The following is an 18308-nucleotide window of genomic DNA, read 5'->3' as shown; positions in this document are numbered from 1 at the left end:
TTTGTTGTAAATCATTCATTTTATTTTGAAAACAATGTATCTAATCTTTCACATAAATGCATTTTTTTTTTTTTTTTTACACATTATCAGAATATTCACTTTTAAGTATACAAAAACATCAGCAAATAAAATTATGCTACCTAACGTAAAAGCAATAAATGCCACTCGTTTTATTTGCCTAACAAGTCACAAATAAAAATCCTTTCCTTGCGGACAAAGGAACATTTTCTCCAGCGGAAACCAGACAACGATTCATACAAGTATATAAAAAAATAATTATTTGCAAATTTGAGGAACAATTGATTGAACAACCTGAGAATAGACCATGTTGACCTTTTCTTTCTCGTGCTTGTGTTTTTTTTTTTTTTTTTTGGCACAGGAATGCACCCGTTCACACGTAACAACACACACACACGCACAACATTTCTCACAGTGACATTGCACAACATCGATCATGAAGATGATTACTTACATACCCATGACATCACACACCTGTTTGCAAGCCCACAGTTCTGGACCGTTCCTCACGTGTTTCTTAAAAGGGAGGAACTGCTGTCAGGTGACATGTAAAAGCACAATGGTGAGCGGTTCGTTAACGGCACGTTACAAACAAATGAGATGCAATTTGACATCCACCAACATACTCAACCTTTAGCCTGCATGGCAAGGCCTACCTATATTAAGCACACAGTGTTGTGGTCAACTGTTTCAGGCATCTATCTGTGTGTATGGCAGAAGAGAAAGTTACAAGCAGACGTGGTCATGTTCCCACAAGGTATAATCTTGTTATTCCTCGTAGGGCCTGTGCACGATGATGGCTTAAATGAGAGGAAATCCAAGAAATCCAAGGTTTCGCTTCCTCTAGTAGGGTGTCTGACGTTAAGATACTTCTAAAAGCATCTTTGCGTTAAATCCAAACAGGTTTGGTAGTAAAGACGAGCATTCTTTTTTTTTAACCCAAAACAGCATGTACATTCAAGAAATAATTCTACTATATCAAAACAACAGATTTTTTTCTTACTTCACATCATTTACATGGGTCCAATAGAAAGTGTAACTCGTATAAACAGGCCCTGTTGCTCCCTGCGCAGGAGAGTATGTTGTGCGTCACAGACGCGTCTCCCGTTCTGGGTCGTAATCTGTGGTTCGTGGGCATTGGTCCAAGTTACAGCTGTTGTTTTCCTCTTTCCTGAGAGCCTGTAGTTCTCCGGCCGCGGCCCCCGTGCCTCCGTTCGCGAGCGTGTTGTGCTCTTGCCTCTGAACGTGCCGTCGTAACACCACCAGCCCAAGCACACACAGGAAGAAGGAAGCTGTCCGTAAGCCCAGCGTCAGGCCCAGATATGCTATCCTGAGCGATGAACAGTCAAAACACAGGATAATAATCAGATGACCACAATTACACACATGGACATGAACACATGATCTCTAAAAGTGATGTCCAGAGGGGACTTTTTTGTTTTTAATGACCCTACAAGTTTGATCCATGAGGGAAATATTTTAGTTTTTTTAAATATTTTAAACAAAACACTAAACTTGGTTAAGGTACACTGTAAAAAAATATCCAGTTATATTTGCGATAAAAAAAAACCTGGTGTGGTTGCCAGAGATTCACTGTCAAAATACAGCAACATGCTGTACATGCCTGTATATTTTACAACTAATAACCACATATTTCATTAAGTGATATAATGTTAATATATCTACACTGTCATTTTTTTGTTTGTAATTTTAATAGGAAAATATTGCAATGCTACAGTAAAAACATTAGTTAACTCTTAAGTTAGTTCATATACTGTGAAAAACTAAATGTTTTAACATCATTACATGTAATTTTATTTTACTGTAAAATGCTGCCAATTTTATGGTTTCTGCAAGTAAAAACTATGAATTACCATGTAATTTGCGTTACACATCACATATGATTACGGAAATTAAATTATAATAAATTATACAATGTTCAAAGTTATATTTGGCTATAAAAAATACCAGAAAGGAGCTTTTTAAATTATATATGTACGTTTGAATACATTTGTCATGAAGCCTAGTGTTCATGAAAAGTAGTTGTAAACAAACATTTCAGTTTTTATTTGAGTGCCAGCAATAGTTTGGGCTCTGTTTTAAAGGGTAACTCTCGCCAAAATGCAATCTAGGGTCTTTTTGTTAATCTGCCCGAAGCAAACCTTCGTGTTAAAGCATAATTAGAATAGAAACGCCACTTTTAAGTTTGACTGTGTTTTTGTTTTCAGTCAAATTGTCTTTTGAATGGGAGTGCTTGGGGCATGACTATGATAGCATCAAAATCGCTATTTTTAAAACACTAAGAAGGCTCGACACAACATGAAACTGTGCTGGAAGTATCACCAGGGGCTCTACACATGAACTCCAGCATTGAGAACATTGTTTGTGTACACAGAGTTTACTAAAAAGAAAGATTTCTTACAGTAGCTGTGTCCGCCGGCATTTTGACAGTCAAAACTAGTCGATATCCGAATGTGAATGAACTGACTCTGAATTTGAGTATTGCTTCTTATATGAGGATACAAGGTCAATATTGATTTTCACTAACGAGAAAACAACAAATTATTCGTGCATTTATATGGACCCAAGCTTTAGGAGCTTTCCATCTTTACTCTCCTCCCGGTAACGTTGCGTTCCGAGATTTGACAGAACTTTTTCATCGGCCCAAAAAAAAGTTAGTAGCATTTCTACTCTTACTTATTCCAACCCTACACAGCACAGCAAACATAAGTGAATCCAGCCGATACCTGTAGGCAGTCGTGTTGTATATTCGACAGGCTCCTCTTCCGCCACATTTCTTGTGACCCCATTTCAGACAGGTGGTGTCTATGATGGCTCCAAAGTATATAGGAGCTGGAATTCCAGCTGCAGGAGGAAAAACATTCAATACCATATACTATTTGCATCACTCTTGCTTCAAAACATTTCATCATTGCCACTGTGACTAAAAAATGATTCAGCAGAAACGTCAATGTCAGCAACACCAAACACCAAAGCGTCTCTCACCTAGAGTACGTGTTGTCAGCGTGTGAAAACCCAAAGCTAAGGACTTCAGCTGAGGTCTGATGCATCTGTTGATGAAACAAGAACGGATAGATTATCCTTATTGTTCTAATTTATTACTGTGAAGCTGCTTTGATACAACCTGTGTTGTGAAAAGCGCTATATAAATAAACTTGACTTGACTTGACTTGACTTTTCGAATAATATGAAGACACGTTCGACAGACTTACAAGAAATATGACATATCGGTCTCTATTTAAAAACAACAACAACAAGATACAGCAGCTAGGACCTAATATATAATACTGCTAATAATAATAATATTTATAGATCGATAAACACTTATTCTTTGAATTTAGAACAGCATCAGCTAATTAATCAGCTTGCAAAGTGATGTATTGCTAAAAATTAAGCAATGAATATTACAAGTTATATCCATTTTTATGCCTGCACCGAAGTGGCAGAAATTTGATATATAATTACAATAATAATAAATAAATAAAAAAACAATTGTGTGAGTTGTGAATGATTAGGCCAGTAACATTTACTATAAAAAGTAACGCGTTAATAAAATAAAAGTAGGCTTGATTTAGATTTCATATGAACCCTAACTTTTATGACAGTAATGAAGTGAATGTTGAACAAAAGAGTCCAGAATGATTTCTATTCTACTTTATCCACAGTAAAAGTGTGTTTGAAATAACATGCACTGATGAATTATGCATAAAGACCAGGAACATTTATTATGAAAATAAATACAACGTAGGTTGAATTTATTTCATACAACAGTAACATTTCGAAACAAAAGAGAACAGAATGGTTTCTACCTCACAACAGCAATATGCAGATTACTTTATCAAGAGTAATCACGTCTTCCCTTAAAAGCCACAGACATGCTGGAATTTTTATGTCCCCACACTGCCGCTAACCTAATTTAGCCCGAGGGAGGCCGAGCATTCCAGCGGCGTCAGCTGACTGAGCTTTGGGAAAAATCTGACAGTCCTCGGTGCTAAAGCTTTTCCTTTCACGACACAAGTCTGATTACTGAACTTCACGAGTGACCATAAACTTGTCTCGACTGATTTTGCATTCAATCGAGTGACGGTTTCGACTGGCCAACAGCCCTAGACTAAGACGTGGAATAATGAGGGGGAAATCACATTAGCACTGCCGGCACAAGCAGTCGGTTTTCATCTGTAATCTGCTTGAACTGAGGAAAACAAACACATGACTGGACGACCTTTCTGTTTTCAGCAAATGTTCACTTTCACAAGACTTCATATGTGCAAAGCCGGGACAGCGCTTGGGATAAAAGCGTCTGCCAAATGAAAACAATGTTCAAATAAAATCATCCAAAGGCCACGATTGAGAACTGGCGTGTTCATATGAAGTTTATTTCCATTATTCCACGTCTGAAGTGAGCTGTAAATCATGGTCAGATGTTCACCTGATGAGCAGCATGTATCCCGGCGTTCCGCCCAGTGAGATGATAAAGGAAGTGATGACGGACAGAGCCAGGAAGTAGGGGAAGACTCGATGGCAGCTCTCCCTGTTGTTGCATTGGCCAACGCTGGCCGTTTGATTCCCGCCTGCTACACAACTGCACTCCTCGAACACCTGAAACACACACACCATGCCTTATCAACTGCTATGCGGAGAAGATGCTTATATTATATACACTTTTTTCACATTTACCCTATATAAGTGATGCAAATTGTTTAACAGCATCTAAAAAATATTGCTACACTTTCCATTTGCATAATAAATGCTTGACTCGTCATGCTTTAGTTTAGTCTGAGAGGAAAGGACACTGCATAGAACAGATGCTTGAGATATGAATTGGACACAGGATGGGAGGGAGGAAAAGTCTGTCTCCCAGCCTTTTACATGCAATGAAACTTCACAATATTTAGACAGAACCATCCAGCTTTGCATTCTCAAAGAGAGACAGGGAAGGAAGTTTCAGAGAAGGTCCGAAAAATTCAATATAGCCTTTGAGCTGAAGACAAACAGGTTGTGCACACCCTTCAGAGAGCGCTGGGAACACCAAGAGTTCAAGGCATAGGGAACACAACACATTGTCACTCACATTCTTTGAAGAGATGGGACAACAAACAGGCGCTATTGTTCCGAATCACGCCCTCGGTTCAGAGGCCGCGCTTACCGTGTCCTTTCCAGAGCCGTGGGACGTCCGGCATCCAGCCAGGCAGGGGGAGACGTAGGTGAGCCCGTTCTCGCCGCACACGGGGTCCCAGTTTGCTTCGGGACACTGACAGCCCGCGTTGCAGGTCGCTAGGAGAGAACTGTCCACTTTGTAAAGACTTTCCGTCCTGCATTCAAAGGACAAGGAGCATTTTATTATTAGTTCATCCAGCTTTTAGCATTTTGCAAATGTTTGGATTCATTATGGGTTTTTTTTTCTTCATGTTTTTGAAAGAATCTCAATAAGCCTTTGATCAAAAATCCTGTGATGGATTTTCATCAGAAAAACCTTTTCAGCAATGTTGTGTTTTCTACACTGATAATATTTAAAATGTTTCTTGAGCAGCAAATCATCATATTAGAATGATTTCTGAAGGATCATGTGACACTGAAGACTGGAGTAATGATGCTGAACATTCAGCTTTGATCACGGGAATAAATGACACTTTACAATACATTAAAATAGAAAAGGTATTTTAATTGTTAAAATATTTACTGGTGTTTTTCATCAAATAAATGCAGCCATGGTGAGCATAAGAGACTTCTTTCAAAAACATAAAAAGATCAGCACTGTTCTGTATTTCATTAATACAGGAAAAAATATAGATTTTTACTTTTTCTGAGGAGGAAAATTCCCTTTCATCAGGAGTAAAATCGAGGTCGCAAGTAAGAAGGTAACAAGTAAGTCATTAAAGACTAATTATAAGTTTTTTGAAATAATTTACATGAAAACGTAGACTGGAGTAATTTGAATCTGAAATGTAAGACTGATTAACTGGACTAGTAACTAGTTCTTAAGACGTGGTCTTAACATAATGCTTTTGTGCAACTGGCCCCAGATCTGAACCCAAGTACAAACTGCGAGCTTCATCCTACCCATTGTACGACCTGGTGATGCCGGCCACGTTGGCATTCTCACATCCCATGGCGAAGAAGAAAAGAGACAGGAAATAGCCCAGGAGAGACGTTCCCAGTGCAAACTTGGCTGCTCCCATGATGCTCAGCTTGAACTTCTTCATGATCACGCCCCCCGAGAACATTCCCAAGGCTACAGCTGGGATGTTGATAACTCCTGAAAAAACAGACGGCATCAGGAAAACCTGGATCAAAGGACCAGTGTCAGATTTGAAACAAAGGCAAAGCCATAGAATTCAGCTCAGCTCCTCTCAAACACGCTTCTTCTTGTAGTTGAACGGGCCTATTTGTTTTCCCTCCTGTCTTTCTAGACGCTAATGCCGTTTCCCCAAATGCACAACAGTCTCCAGTGTCTGCATACGTTGTGTGGTGATATTATTTTTGGATTTCATTCTCTTTCATATGCAGTAATGGTCCATGTCATACTGTGATTTAACCGGGCTATATAAACCTCTAGATTTGATATCAGAACCAAAGACTAATATTTAACACACATTAATAAAATCCAATCAAAACATAACATAGCATTAAACTCTGAGGTCACAGCTGCACAACTGTGATATATCTGTGCACAGATGCCCTTAGAGGAAGACGACGTACCCATTAAGAAGTTGGCCTTGGACGCCGACTGTCCGTAGTGTTGCTCGATGTATTTTGGTTTGTATGTCACCATGCCGATCAAAGAGTTGAACTGGATGATGGTGATGCAGAGATATAAAAAGTAGACCGGGTTCCCCAAAAGGGATCTCAGTGTTGGCAAAAAGTCTGAAAAACATGCGCTAGTCTTTTTACTGAAAGAAATCATCAACATAAAGTGTGCTTAAAACAACAGCAAATATCTGCCAGTGGGGTCAGAAAAAGAAAACTTGTGTTCCCTTTGAATTACATTTATTTTTCTGACCCCAATGGCATATTTATTTTCTTTTCAATTTAATTTTAGAAAATTCCCATACATATTTGTCTTGTTTTAAGTTTAAACTTAATTTTGTTATTTAAAAAAAGTATCTCAAGTAAATGTATCTTGTTTAAGAATGTTGAGATATTTGTACTGTGAAAGCATAAAAAAAATACTGAGTAAGAAAATAATTTCTTTCAATGTGCTTCTTTAAAAGAAATGCCACTTGGTTTGAAATTTTGTTAATGAATTAATTGGCATTACGTGGACTATAAAGTCCAAATACATTTGTTTTTGAATAAATCTGATATTTTAGATATTTGGATTTTCTGTGAATTCTAGTTGGTTCTAGGTGGTTTACCTTTGGCCATTTCTAGGAAGTTTGCCGGCTCGTCTGCCTGGTACTTGTGCTCCAGGAGGGGCGAGTCTTTGATAAAGCTGGTCCGCTCTGGAGAATACTTGGCAAGCCGTCTCTCTGGCAGGGGCAAAGACTTGGGCAAGAACCAAAACGGCACCGCCGAGAGCAGGGTGATGAATCCCGCAATAAGGTATCCCAGCCACCAGGCACCTACCCAGCGTGCATCTCCTGGGGTGATGCTAATGCTGTCTGCGAGAAGACGGTCACACACACGCATATGTCAACACGGAGCATACAGACGCTACAAGGCTCACTGCAGCTTGTCACATGTTCAGAATATTTGGGCCAGGCAGACGCAGACTGTGATCCACAGACAGTCTTAGATGTCTGGCTCTCTCCTCATCATGTATGCTCAGACGGCCTCCATGTTGTGCTTAAGCTGTGCCAGCAGACAGAAATGTTTGCATGTCACATAAACAATGTGCATGGACGAAAAGGAATAGCTCGACCGAATATCTGCTAATCACATTTGCCTGCATTGTTTGACTACTTCTGCGAAACACAAAATCAGATGTTAAGCAGAATGTTCAAACTACTCTTTTCCATTACGCTGCTTTCTAGTCTTTTTTAAGATCTTGACAATCAAAGTAGTCTACATGACTGCTGCGCTATATTCCAAGCCTTCTGAAGTCACACTGGTCACGAAATCAAAATTGACAGTTCTTATTTTTTATGGAATATTGCAGTATTTATTCTAAATGATTTATCCGTGCACATCCTTATTTTTTTTAACATTCACGTTTAATCACAATAACTTCCCCTTCCTCTCTTCTCTGATGTGTTTACTTGTGCCCTACATTTATTCTTCTTGTCCGAGAAGCCGTTTCACTTGGATGTGCGTCGCTGCAGGGAAGAAAAGACTAGCGCAACTTCTGTTTCATACTTGCTTTAAATATGTCATGATTGTGTGGCAGAAAGAAGTTTGATGTCAATGGCATAAAACCGAGATTTTCTCAACAGTCAGAATATATAGGCTGCACTTTAAACAGCTATATGACTAACCACAAAAATTTTACAAATATTAAAATATGTCAGCATATCAGAATGATTTCTGAAGGATAATGTGACACTGAAGATATGTACGTGTATATTCAGAATTTCAGATCCAAAACTGTTTTTACAAAATATATTTTACAATATATCCAAATATATCTGTTTTACGGTGTTTTCATCAAATAACTGCAGCCTTGGTGAGCATAAGACGCTTTTAATTATTCCAAACGTTTAGATGTAGGTGTAATTTATATACTACACAGACTAGACTAGATATTTATCTGCAATCATTAATATCAGTAAACATAGAACTTTCTATAGAAACACTCCTCCTGCAGTGATTTAAGTGTATGATACAGATGTTTTCTGTGCTCTGTTTTATTGGTTCATTAAAGAAAAATTAAAGGCAAAACAATGTGATAATATTGATAATACTGAATGTTTACTCTACGACATCTGCCATTTTTCCTTAATATTTTATTTTCTTATGGCGTAACTTTCCTGCCAAATGTCTTAACTTTAGGGTTTAACGTACCGCTATATTATCTATGAATAAATGGCCTGTATAACCAGCATGCATTATTTCATATACATGCATAAACATTGCAAATGCCAAAAAAAATGATGATTCTAACATTCAAACTACACACACAAATCTAATCTTATTTCACGTTTCAGCTGATGTCCCCTTTCACCTCTCAGTCTCGATGCATGGTGCATCTCATCAAAAACAGCTGTTAGCTAAATCGCAGCTTAACATTTATGAGCCTTTACATCGTCCCCAGTCAAATAAAGAGTGTGTTTGAATGCCAAAAACGCACTCCGATCCAACATAAACGGCCTCCACTGCTTTCAAACAAGAAACAACAAAGTTTCTTATTTCCTCCTGCTTTTGTTTGAAATATAAACAAAATAAGAATAATATGAATAAGCTGGATTTCCTCCAGATTTGAGGAGAGAGAGAGAGTCAATTTCACAATGAATTAATTTAAAAAAAAGCTTTAGTAGTTAATGAATCACTAGTCTAAGATGAGCCAAAACCAATGGAACTATACAGAATAAATGCATTTTATATTATACTTTTTTCTCTCTCTGTCTTTTCAAGACAATCTTGCCGATACATGCCTAGAGAGGTTCATGCCATTCAACTGAACCATGCGACTCCTTCGGGAAATAGTGAATCATTCAACAGCAGTTTCACTTCACTCACCCATATTGACAAATCCAATGTCCACGTATATCTTGGCACAGAGAGACCCCAGCAGGTAACCGCACACTGGGCCGATGACCGATATTGTCTGGACACATCCTGATACAGATGATGAATGAATTGATTAGTTGCGGATATAGTCTGGACTGTTTACCAAGAAAAGCAATGCTCTCTAGGAAAAACAATTAATACCAGGACAAAACGGTCTCAGTCACATTTATGACTGAATTTCCCAGGACACATGGTTTCAAAGCAGCTTTACAGAAAATTATGATGTTAACGTTTATAATATCTTCATGCCTTACAGTTGCATTTAGCAGATTAGAGCTAGACAATAATATAGATACATTTTGCTACATGCAATTGAGATTTGCTATTTAGTACATATTGCTTTACACTAGTATGCTGAATTTATGTGGATAAAGCTGGACATACTTATCTTTATCAATATACAACTCTTTGAAGATTTTTTGCATGGTAATGGATATGACTATGTTAATGTACCTGTTTCGCTGCTGCTGATGATAAATGCTGTTATTGTAAATTATTGCTGCGTCAGGGCAAGTACAGTTATGAAGTACAGAATGTAAGACATACTGCTGCTGCACATAGCACATATAAAATAACCCGCATCAGATCTATACAGGTGGAGCTGGGGAAGAGGGAGGCTTTCAGAGGAAGCACGCTGAGAACCGCTATAGTAAACACTAACCAGCTATTTAAATATTGAGCAGCAAGCTCATTGGCTGCAGATGCGACAGGAACCAATCAGCTTGTGCCATCTAGTTAACAATGTAAATGTCATCAGGTTGCATTAAACTGCGCCATCTAGAGTTTCATGACAGAACCTGCAATAGTTCAGGTTTGCAACAAAATAAAATAAATCAAGCAATTGAGATTTGCTTTAAAGCATATATCACTTTACGTGAGTATAATATATGTATGCGGGTAAAGCTGGATATAATATTCAACTTTATATATAGAGCTGTGCGATAATACAGTTTACATTTAGCTATGATATTGTAACAGTATTAGCTGTTACTTCGGGTTTTTTTTATATACTCACCACTAGGGGGCGCATGATCGTTAGAACCTCTTGTATTTAAAAGGGTAGTAGTATAGAAGAAGTCAGTTTGTTTGGAAGAGGGAAGCATGGTTTTATCCAAGCACCTCCAGCAACACTCATTGGAGTCCTGATTGAGAAACTTTGTTTCCAGTTCAGTCATGTAAGTTTTGTTCCTCCTAAATGTTGTGCAATTGTTTTTATTTGATTTATATAATATATGATAGATATCTTTTCTTTTTGTAGATGGACTCTTTATATGTTACTTTATATTGTGAGACTGTTGAATCCTGTAGTTGCTAAGGCTCAACTGAAATGGACATCAAGTGGTTTCTAACCAATGGATTGATCTCACTGCATTACCAAATATCCTAAGTACAAGAATTTGACTCTGTGGGCTGTCTAGTTTCTTTTTGTGGATTTCCTTGGATTACTGGAAGAGCATTTGAAGGATATTTTGGACTTGGACATCATCCTAAAAATTGACTATTTCAACTTTCTTTATAGTGATTCCATTAATTACTTAAAGGTCCCGTTCTATGCCCCTTTTCACAAGATGTAAAATAAGTCTCTGATGTCCCCAGAGTGTGTATGTGAAGTGTGAGCTCAAAATACCCAACAGATCATTTTTTACAGCATGTTTAAATTGACATTTTTTGGGGCTCAGAAAAACGAGCCGTTTCAGTGTGTCCCCTTTAAATGCAAATGAGGTGCTGCTGGACGACACAGGGGGCGGAGCTTCATGAGCTCGCGCTCAGTCTGTCAGGAAAAATTCATCTCACGGAATGATGATAATATCAGAAACTCTCAGTAACGGCGTTCATTTCGAGTCGGACAATAATGCCTACAGAGTCAGATTGCTGTATAGAGATGAAACAGGTATGGTTTAGTAGTTTAATTACGGTTATTATAACGTATTTGTCATCTGCTTGTAGGCTATGTATCCATTATTTATTAATAATAGCCTACAAGTCTGCTGTCTGAATGATGATCAAACATGTACTGATGAGTTTAATAAAGTTTATTGTACATCACACAAAAGATGAAGCGTCAGTTTTACTTCAGAAAATCACCGTAAGAGCTGAGTAAACACAGTAGGCTAAGTTATAAGAAGTGCGCAAGTAGCCAGTAGAGTTGAGGGAGCATTCCTGTGGGCGGAGGTTAGTCAAGAAACGGTTCTGGTGATGTCACTAATGCAGGATGTAGAGGGGTGTAGTCCAATCGAGCCGTTTTTTGTAGTCAACTTCTGTTAAATAAAATATCTCGCTTGGCATTGAACTTTGAGCTTTATAATTTTACAGATATTATTTATGCTCTAACAGCAACATTACACACTAACTAAAGTTTGAAACATGGAATCGCATGCAACGGGACCTTTAAAGAATCACTCAACTACAAGAGGGAACTGATTAGATAGGGTTTTTTTTATTGTCATTTGTTTTTTTTTTTTTATTGAGTCTTTTCTTTACAGACCATTTGTGTGGATACTGCTTTCATTTGTTGAACTGGTTTCATTTCAAATCATTTTCATATAAATGCATTGTTTTGTTTATTTCTTCTGTTTCCTAAATTGATATAAAGGTATGAAAAGTTAATTCCTGTCTTTATTGTTTGTGGCTACACACTGGGGAACATATTAAGATTTTGCAGCAATACGTTCTTAGTTGGTGGGCCCCTCCTATTATTCAGATATATATAGCTGCATGCTACTAAAGTGGACAGTGGTTATAATATAAACAACCATGCAACTGAGATTTGATATATATATATATATATATATATATATATATATATATATATATATATATATATATATATATATATATATATATATCTATATCTATATATATATATATCTATATCTGTATGTATGCAGGTAAAATAGCATGTGCTATACTTCCCTAATATGCATACATTTTTTGACAATATAACAAAGTTGAGATTTACTATATTGTACATACCCCTTAATGTGATTGTACTGTATTCAGGAAAGTTTGGAAATACTTTTAGTAGTTGTATGATTTTTTTTAATGTTAATTATTAATTTGAAGTATTGTGTTAAACAATGAAGCATTAAAATACCATGCACATATTCTATCTGTCCAGCCAAGGTTACTCTACTTAATGTGCGTCACGCTGAAGAGCAGGATTAAACTGTTCAAACACAGATTTAGATGTACCGATGTAGAAGGCTGCATTTTCCTCCAGAGCGTGATCATCGATGTATGAGATTCCCAGAGGTTGCACTGGGGTCTCGCCAATTCCACGCAAGATATTCCCCAGGAAAACGTAGATCCACATGGACAACCTGGACTCGTGTTCGCAACCTGAGAGAGGGGGAAGAGAGGGTGAGAAGGCTTCTGCAAATGGCGAGAGGCATTTCGAGGAATTGACACGTGACAAAGATACCGAATGAAATAAGACAGGATAAAAAATAAATGATAGATTATTATTATTAGAGGAGCATACACAAATAAGACTGTATGAATCTGTAGACTATAGTGATACCAGCATATGTTAGTCCCTAACAGGTATCATATCTAGTTTAACCAGCAAGACTCCCATTTTTCAATCTAACCGAAGCAGTGGGTGTTACTGTACCTGCGCTCGGGACTGAAGAAGTGCTTGGACCTGTGGACAGAACGCTAGCAGACCTCATTGGACATGGGGAGAGGATACTGGTTGAGTTCACTGTCGATCGAATCGATGTTTCAAACTTGTAGCTGCATATAAAACATCAACAGTTCAGTAGCAGAAATCAGAGACCATGTCACCTGACAACAATACGATTTAGACTGATGAAACTTGAAAGGCATGTATGTTGTGGGTATTTTGATCAGAATGCATTTTTTTGCCACAATTAAGAAGACGAAAAAGGGTTTCACTTTATTCCGAAAGTCCACTTTAGACATTCGACTAACTATATACTTTAGTTATATTTGCAACATGCCAACTACGACACTACATGTACTTTTTGCAACTACATGTCGACTAACTCTCATTAGAGTACTAGTACACTGTTAGTAGAATAAGTTGACATGTAGTTGCAAAGTTACTTCCAGTCAGTAGAATGTCTGTTGAAGAATGTCTAAAGTGAACTATCGAGATAAAGTGAAATAAAGATTAACATTAGCTTTGATTAATAAATGCTGTAAAAGTACGGTCCATTGTTTGTTCATGTAAACTCATGTTGTTAACAAATTAAACCTTAATGTAAAGTGTTCCCGAATAATAATAATAATACTACTCATAATGATAATTCCTAAAAGTCAGGCTGCGTCCAAAATCACATACTTCTTGATTAAGTAATTTGTAACAAAGTAATTACTTTGTGGCTGCTAAAACAGTATTTTCTATATAATATGAATGTGTGTAGCATGAATGTAATCCGGACATACTTTTTGACAACTGTTTTATGAATACTGTGAATTCAGACAAACTACTTTTTTCATAAACCGTCTATGATATAGTAGTATACGATTTCAGATGCAGCCATCCTGTTGACAAAAACTACAAGACAAAAAATCCAGTTGTAGCATTTTGGGTAGCATAAGCTGAACACTTATAAACTAAATTAATTTGTATGAGATGAATCTGCAGTATATTACAATTTACATCTGAACAAACAGTGAAGCTAATGCACAGTTGAACGAAATATGCTAGTCAGACTGAGCGATTCAGATTTTAAATAGGCTATTGCCATAAAAATGGCATGCAATATAGGATGTGTCATTTCTGGAAATTATGCACATCAAAAACATGACCTATATACAAAACATTAACATTTAAAACAACCTTTCAATTCATCACGGAAACTGCACTCGAGTCACTTTAATAAGGTAATGTTTTCAAAGAGCAGCATGTAAACTCAAACCCTGGCACACTCTCAAAGTTGACAATGCGTGTCGATTTACAAGTATAAAGTTAAATATGAATAAATAGAGCGTGGTAATAGAAAATTCTGATATATCAACTAAAAATGTTTCCTTTTATGCAGCAGATTTACGATGCCAAGAAAGACATCTGATAAAGTAACAGCATACAGCGACAAACACATACTGAAAACGACCCGATGGCATTTGTGGTCAGGGACTTTAACAAGATCAAACTGGATCCATGTGACCCTTCAAAACAGCTCCCTGTTAACAGCGGAACAGCTTGAGTCGAGGCTGACGTGACATCACACATATTTTCACATTCACAGATGAAACTTACCGTCCGATTATAAAATGGGGCAAGGCAATTAGAAAAGTCCCTAGTGACATCAACAGGCAGCCGATGGCGATTATCTTCGGACGGTGAAGTTTGGCACCAAAGTAACTCACAAAGGCGATCACTAACAAGTTACCTAGGAGCGGAAGGCGAGAAGAACTGTTCAGACAAACATTTATGATGTGGAAAATTGTGATTGAGTTTAACAGGCTCCATTAAATGGATTGTTTCTTAGAAAATCCAACAAATCAGCTAAAAAGCATGAACTAAAGTAAGCAACTAACCTCAGTGCAAGTGTATGAGGAGGGCTGGGTCACTATAAGGATGGCACTCATCATCTTTATGTTATTGTACAGGGGGTTTTAAACTCAAGTTAAGCTTTAATCCATGACTGAAGCATGTGTGCTCTTCATAATACAGCTCAGGGAAATCGGCTAGTCATAGACTGATTATTTGGTCATTCTGAGATCACTTAATAACTGTGCTCAATTAACAGAGGAGCTGATCGCACTTATTCTTTCATAATCTACTAATAGATCAAATATGGATATGATGGAAGTAATGTGCACACAAAATTGTTCTTATTTTACAATGTCACTCAAGTGCCCCTAATGTGCTATTTTACTGCGTCCAAGGCCTCATATTACAGATTGCAGAATCACATCTTTCCTCAGTGTCCGTTAGGTTTGATCAAGGATTTAGTCTCTATAAACCCTGCCTTTCCGAGAGCCTACAGTGTTTGAGGGTTGTACATGGGTAGCCAATGAAGACCATAGATGGGCATTGTACAAATTTGTTACAAAGGAGGAAGTAAGACTGAAATTACCGACGACTTTTTTTCTTTCTTTTGGGAGACAGCGCATATGTCAAGGAAGTCTCATTTCAGAAAAGTAACCATTATAAATTTAATATGCATTATTTTCCATTTCCGAAAGATTTTATGGATATTGAGTAAACACTGTAAAGTAAGAGCAATTTTATGTGCATATTATTTGATTCTGTCCATCAGGCAATAAAACCCCAATATTGGCCATTCACCACTGATATTCACCCATGAATGGGAGTATCCGCTTCACAAACTCTGAATGAACGAATGAATGAATGAATGAATGAATGGAGGCATTTATATAGCGCTTTCAAATGTACTACTGTACACCCAAAGCGCTTTATACAATCATTTCAGGGTACAACGCTCACCACACACCAGCTATAGGTGGAGAGTTCACAAACCCTCGGACCATGGCGCTTCCCAACTGATTTCTACATGATTGACCTCTTTGTCTGTGAGGAACATTTATTGGCAGAATTATTTGGTTTCTGAGATTCACAGCTCCATGAACAAAGGTCTTTGTGAGGACGATTATTGCACAGCTCTGGAGTTCATGGATTTAATGGGGACAGGGATTCTCAGACGTTTAGACTATGGCTCAGTTTATAAGGAGGTCAGTCTAACCAAAGAGAAACAACTCACCCAAACATTTACAAAACACACACAGCAGCCTTTGTTCCGCGGGTTTCCCGAGCACTTGTTGATAACAGGGATGGAAGATAGAGTCGAGAGAGAGTGATGCAAACTCTGACACATGATCCCTTGCTTTGGCTGTGCTCCTCATCCCGTTGCCATGGCAACACTCCTATGGAAACACTGGTTTCTAGGGCCACGCGAGCTGCGGATCAGCAGCGTGAGCTGGGTTTAGCCTCGCTTTCACTACCCTAGACTGCGATTTTCCATGTGCAAAGACGAAAAAAAGTGCAGAATCACATATTCTGATTAAAACTAGCTCTGCATCCCTTGGCAATAAAACAATACATTTTTATTCTATTTTACTGGCCCTTCCCTGCACACCTGCAAAGCTAGAAGCATTAAGCTATGAGATAATAAATATAAATGATTAAATAATGCATTCATATTTATTTTTTATTATTAGCATTGTGTCGCAATGGAAATATTAGAAATAAAATGTACGCATGTGCATTTTAAATAGTAAAGTTTAAACTGCAACAGATTTGCAGCACTGGAGCTGTGACCTGTTAAAACAGTTTTGCTGTTGCATAACTGTCTGATCTGTCGGACCACTGCACTGCGCAGAGGACGACAGCTGTAAATTGCAGCACACATGGTGCGTCTCAGTGTTATTTCGCACTGAAGAGCGCTGCACAGACTCTGTGAAAGGCTAGATGAGAGCCTTGGCAACTGGTTCGCGGAGGTGACGCATGAAGATCCGGTTCTTACCCATTTCAAAGCTGCCATCAATGACACCTATTAAGTAACTGGGGATGTCGAAGCGTCTTTCCAGCTGAGTTATTGTGCTTTTCATATAGCTCCCGGATAATGCCTTGGCAAAGTAGGCAAAGGACAAGGCCACGAGGAACATCTGTAATGAGACAGAGACAGAAAGACAGTCAGATGCTGCACGCAGAACTCACACTCTCCCTCATTAACCTATTTTTTTTTTTGACATGGAAGCAACTCTTCATTAATATGCATTTAAAATCATAGGGGATAAGAGAACTGGGGTGGGAGTAGAGATGGTGAGATGGAGAGAAGGGGGATGCATTTCTCGAGCTGCAGTGCATTATGGGTAGTGGGACAAAAAGCGGATTAGGAGAGCTTATGTCACGCTCTTGAGCGATGCTACTGCATTCAACAACAGTGACTTAAGCCTCCATGAGCAAAACAACAGGAAAAATGAGTCGCTGCTCATGACTGTTGCTGGGGTTTCTGGGCCAAAATCATCAGCATTCGCAGAGGTTTCGCCTCGGCACAGCGGTGCATCGTCACTCTTGTGGGATTTCCCGCACGCATGCACACTCCCTGCATCCAAAATTAATAATCAACGGAAAGGTGGAGAAGTGAAGGGTGAAGAAGCAGAAAGAGAAGGGAATACAGGAGACTATACAGTCGTCTTTCAAACACACACTTGACTTTTACATGTAAAAAAGGCAGAGCTGAATCACTTTTTGAAGCTCACGAGAATAAAACAATCTTCATATGGCGTCCCTTGACTACATTAAAGTCTGTTTTCTGTAAGATTTGAGGGTTATCATCACTATAAAATAATAATAAATAATAAGATTAAATATTAAACATTTGTATTTTATTTATCATATTTATATACACTTTTTAAAACGAATACTTAAATTCGGCAAGGATGCATAAAAAATAAAATAAATAAATCCTCTTGATTTCCTGATCAAAAATGTATCATGTTTCCACAAACATTTTAAATAGCACAACTGTTTTCAACATTGATAATAATCAGAAATGTTTCTCGAGCATCAAATCATCATATTAGAGTGATTTCTGAAGGATCATGTGACTCTGAAGACTGGAGTAATGATGCTGAAAATTCAGCTTTGATCACAGGAATAAATTACA

The 18308-nt window shown here is 37.8% G+C and overlaps 1 protein-coding gene across 2 annotated transcripts in view; it reads right to left on the bottom strand.

Annotated features, from left to right (window-relative positions):
- Nucleotides 1-6: 6 nt before the first annotated feature.
- The window catches only part of slco1c1 (solute carrier organic anion transporter family, member 1C1), a 36729-nt gene continuing 18427 nt past the window's right edge, over nucleotides 7-18308 (bottom strand). For both annotated transcript variants that reach the window (XM_081364311.1, XM_081364310.1), the window contains exons 3-15: nucleotides 17163-17304; nucleotides 14933-15065; nucleotides 13319-13440; nucleotides 12898-13044; nucleotides 9655-9753; nucleotides 7395-7640; nucleotides 6739-6903; nucleotides 6100-6295; nucleotides 5186-5351; nucleotides 4469-4638; nucleotides 3025-3089; nucleotides 2766-2883; nucleotides 7-1348 (exon numbers count right to left, since the gene is read on the bottom strand). In XM_081364311.1, coding sequence (XP_081220437.1) covers nucleotides 1108-1348; nucleotides 2766-2883; nucleotides 3025-3089; nucleotides 4469-4638; nucleotides 5186-5351; nucleotides 6100-6295; nucleotides 6739-6903; nucleotides 7395-7640; nucleotides 9655-9753; nucleotides 12898-13044; nucleotides 13319-13440; nucleotides 14933-15065; nucleotides 17163-17304 — 2010 coding nt within the window. In that variant the 3' untranslated portion in view covers nucleotides 7-1107. The remainder of the gene's footprint in view (nucleotides 1349-2765; nucleotides 2884-3024; nucleotides 3090-4468; nucleotides 4639-5185; nucleotides 5352-6099; nucleotides 6296-6738; nucleotides 6904-7394; nucleotides 7641-9654; nucleotides 9754-12897; nucleotides 13045-13318; nucleotides 13441-14932; nucleotides 15066-17162; nucleotides 17305-18308) is intronic.

This window comes from Scardinius erythrophthalmus, assembly GCF_964197995.2.
Source record: "Scardinius erythrophthalmus genome assembly, chromosome: 4".
In the NCBI taxonomy this organism is placed as follows: domain Eukaryota; kingdom Metazoa; phylum Chordata; class Actinopteri; order Cypriniformes; family Leuciscidae; genus Scardinius; species Scardinius erythrophthalmus.
The sequence above is the reverse complement of the archived record's forward strand: the minus strand, read 5'-3'. Positions and strand labels throughout refer to the sequence as shown.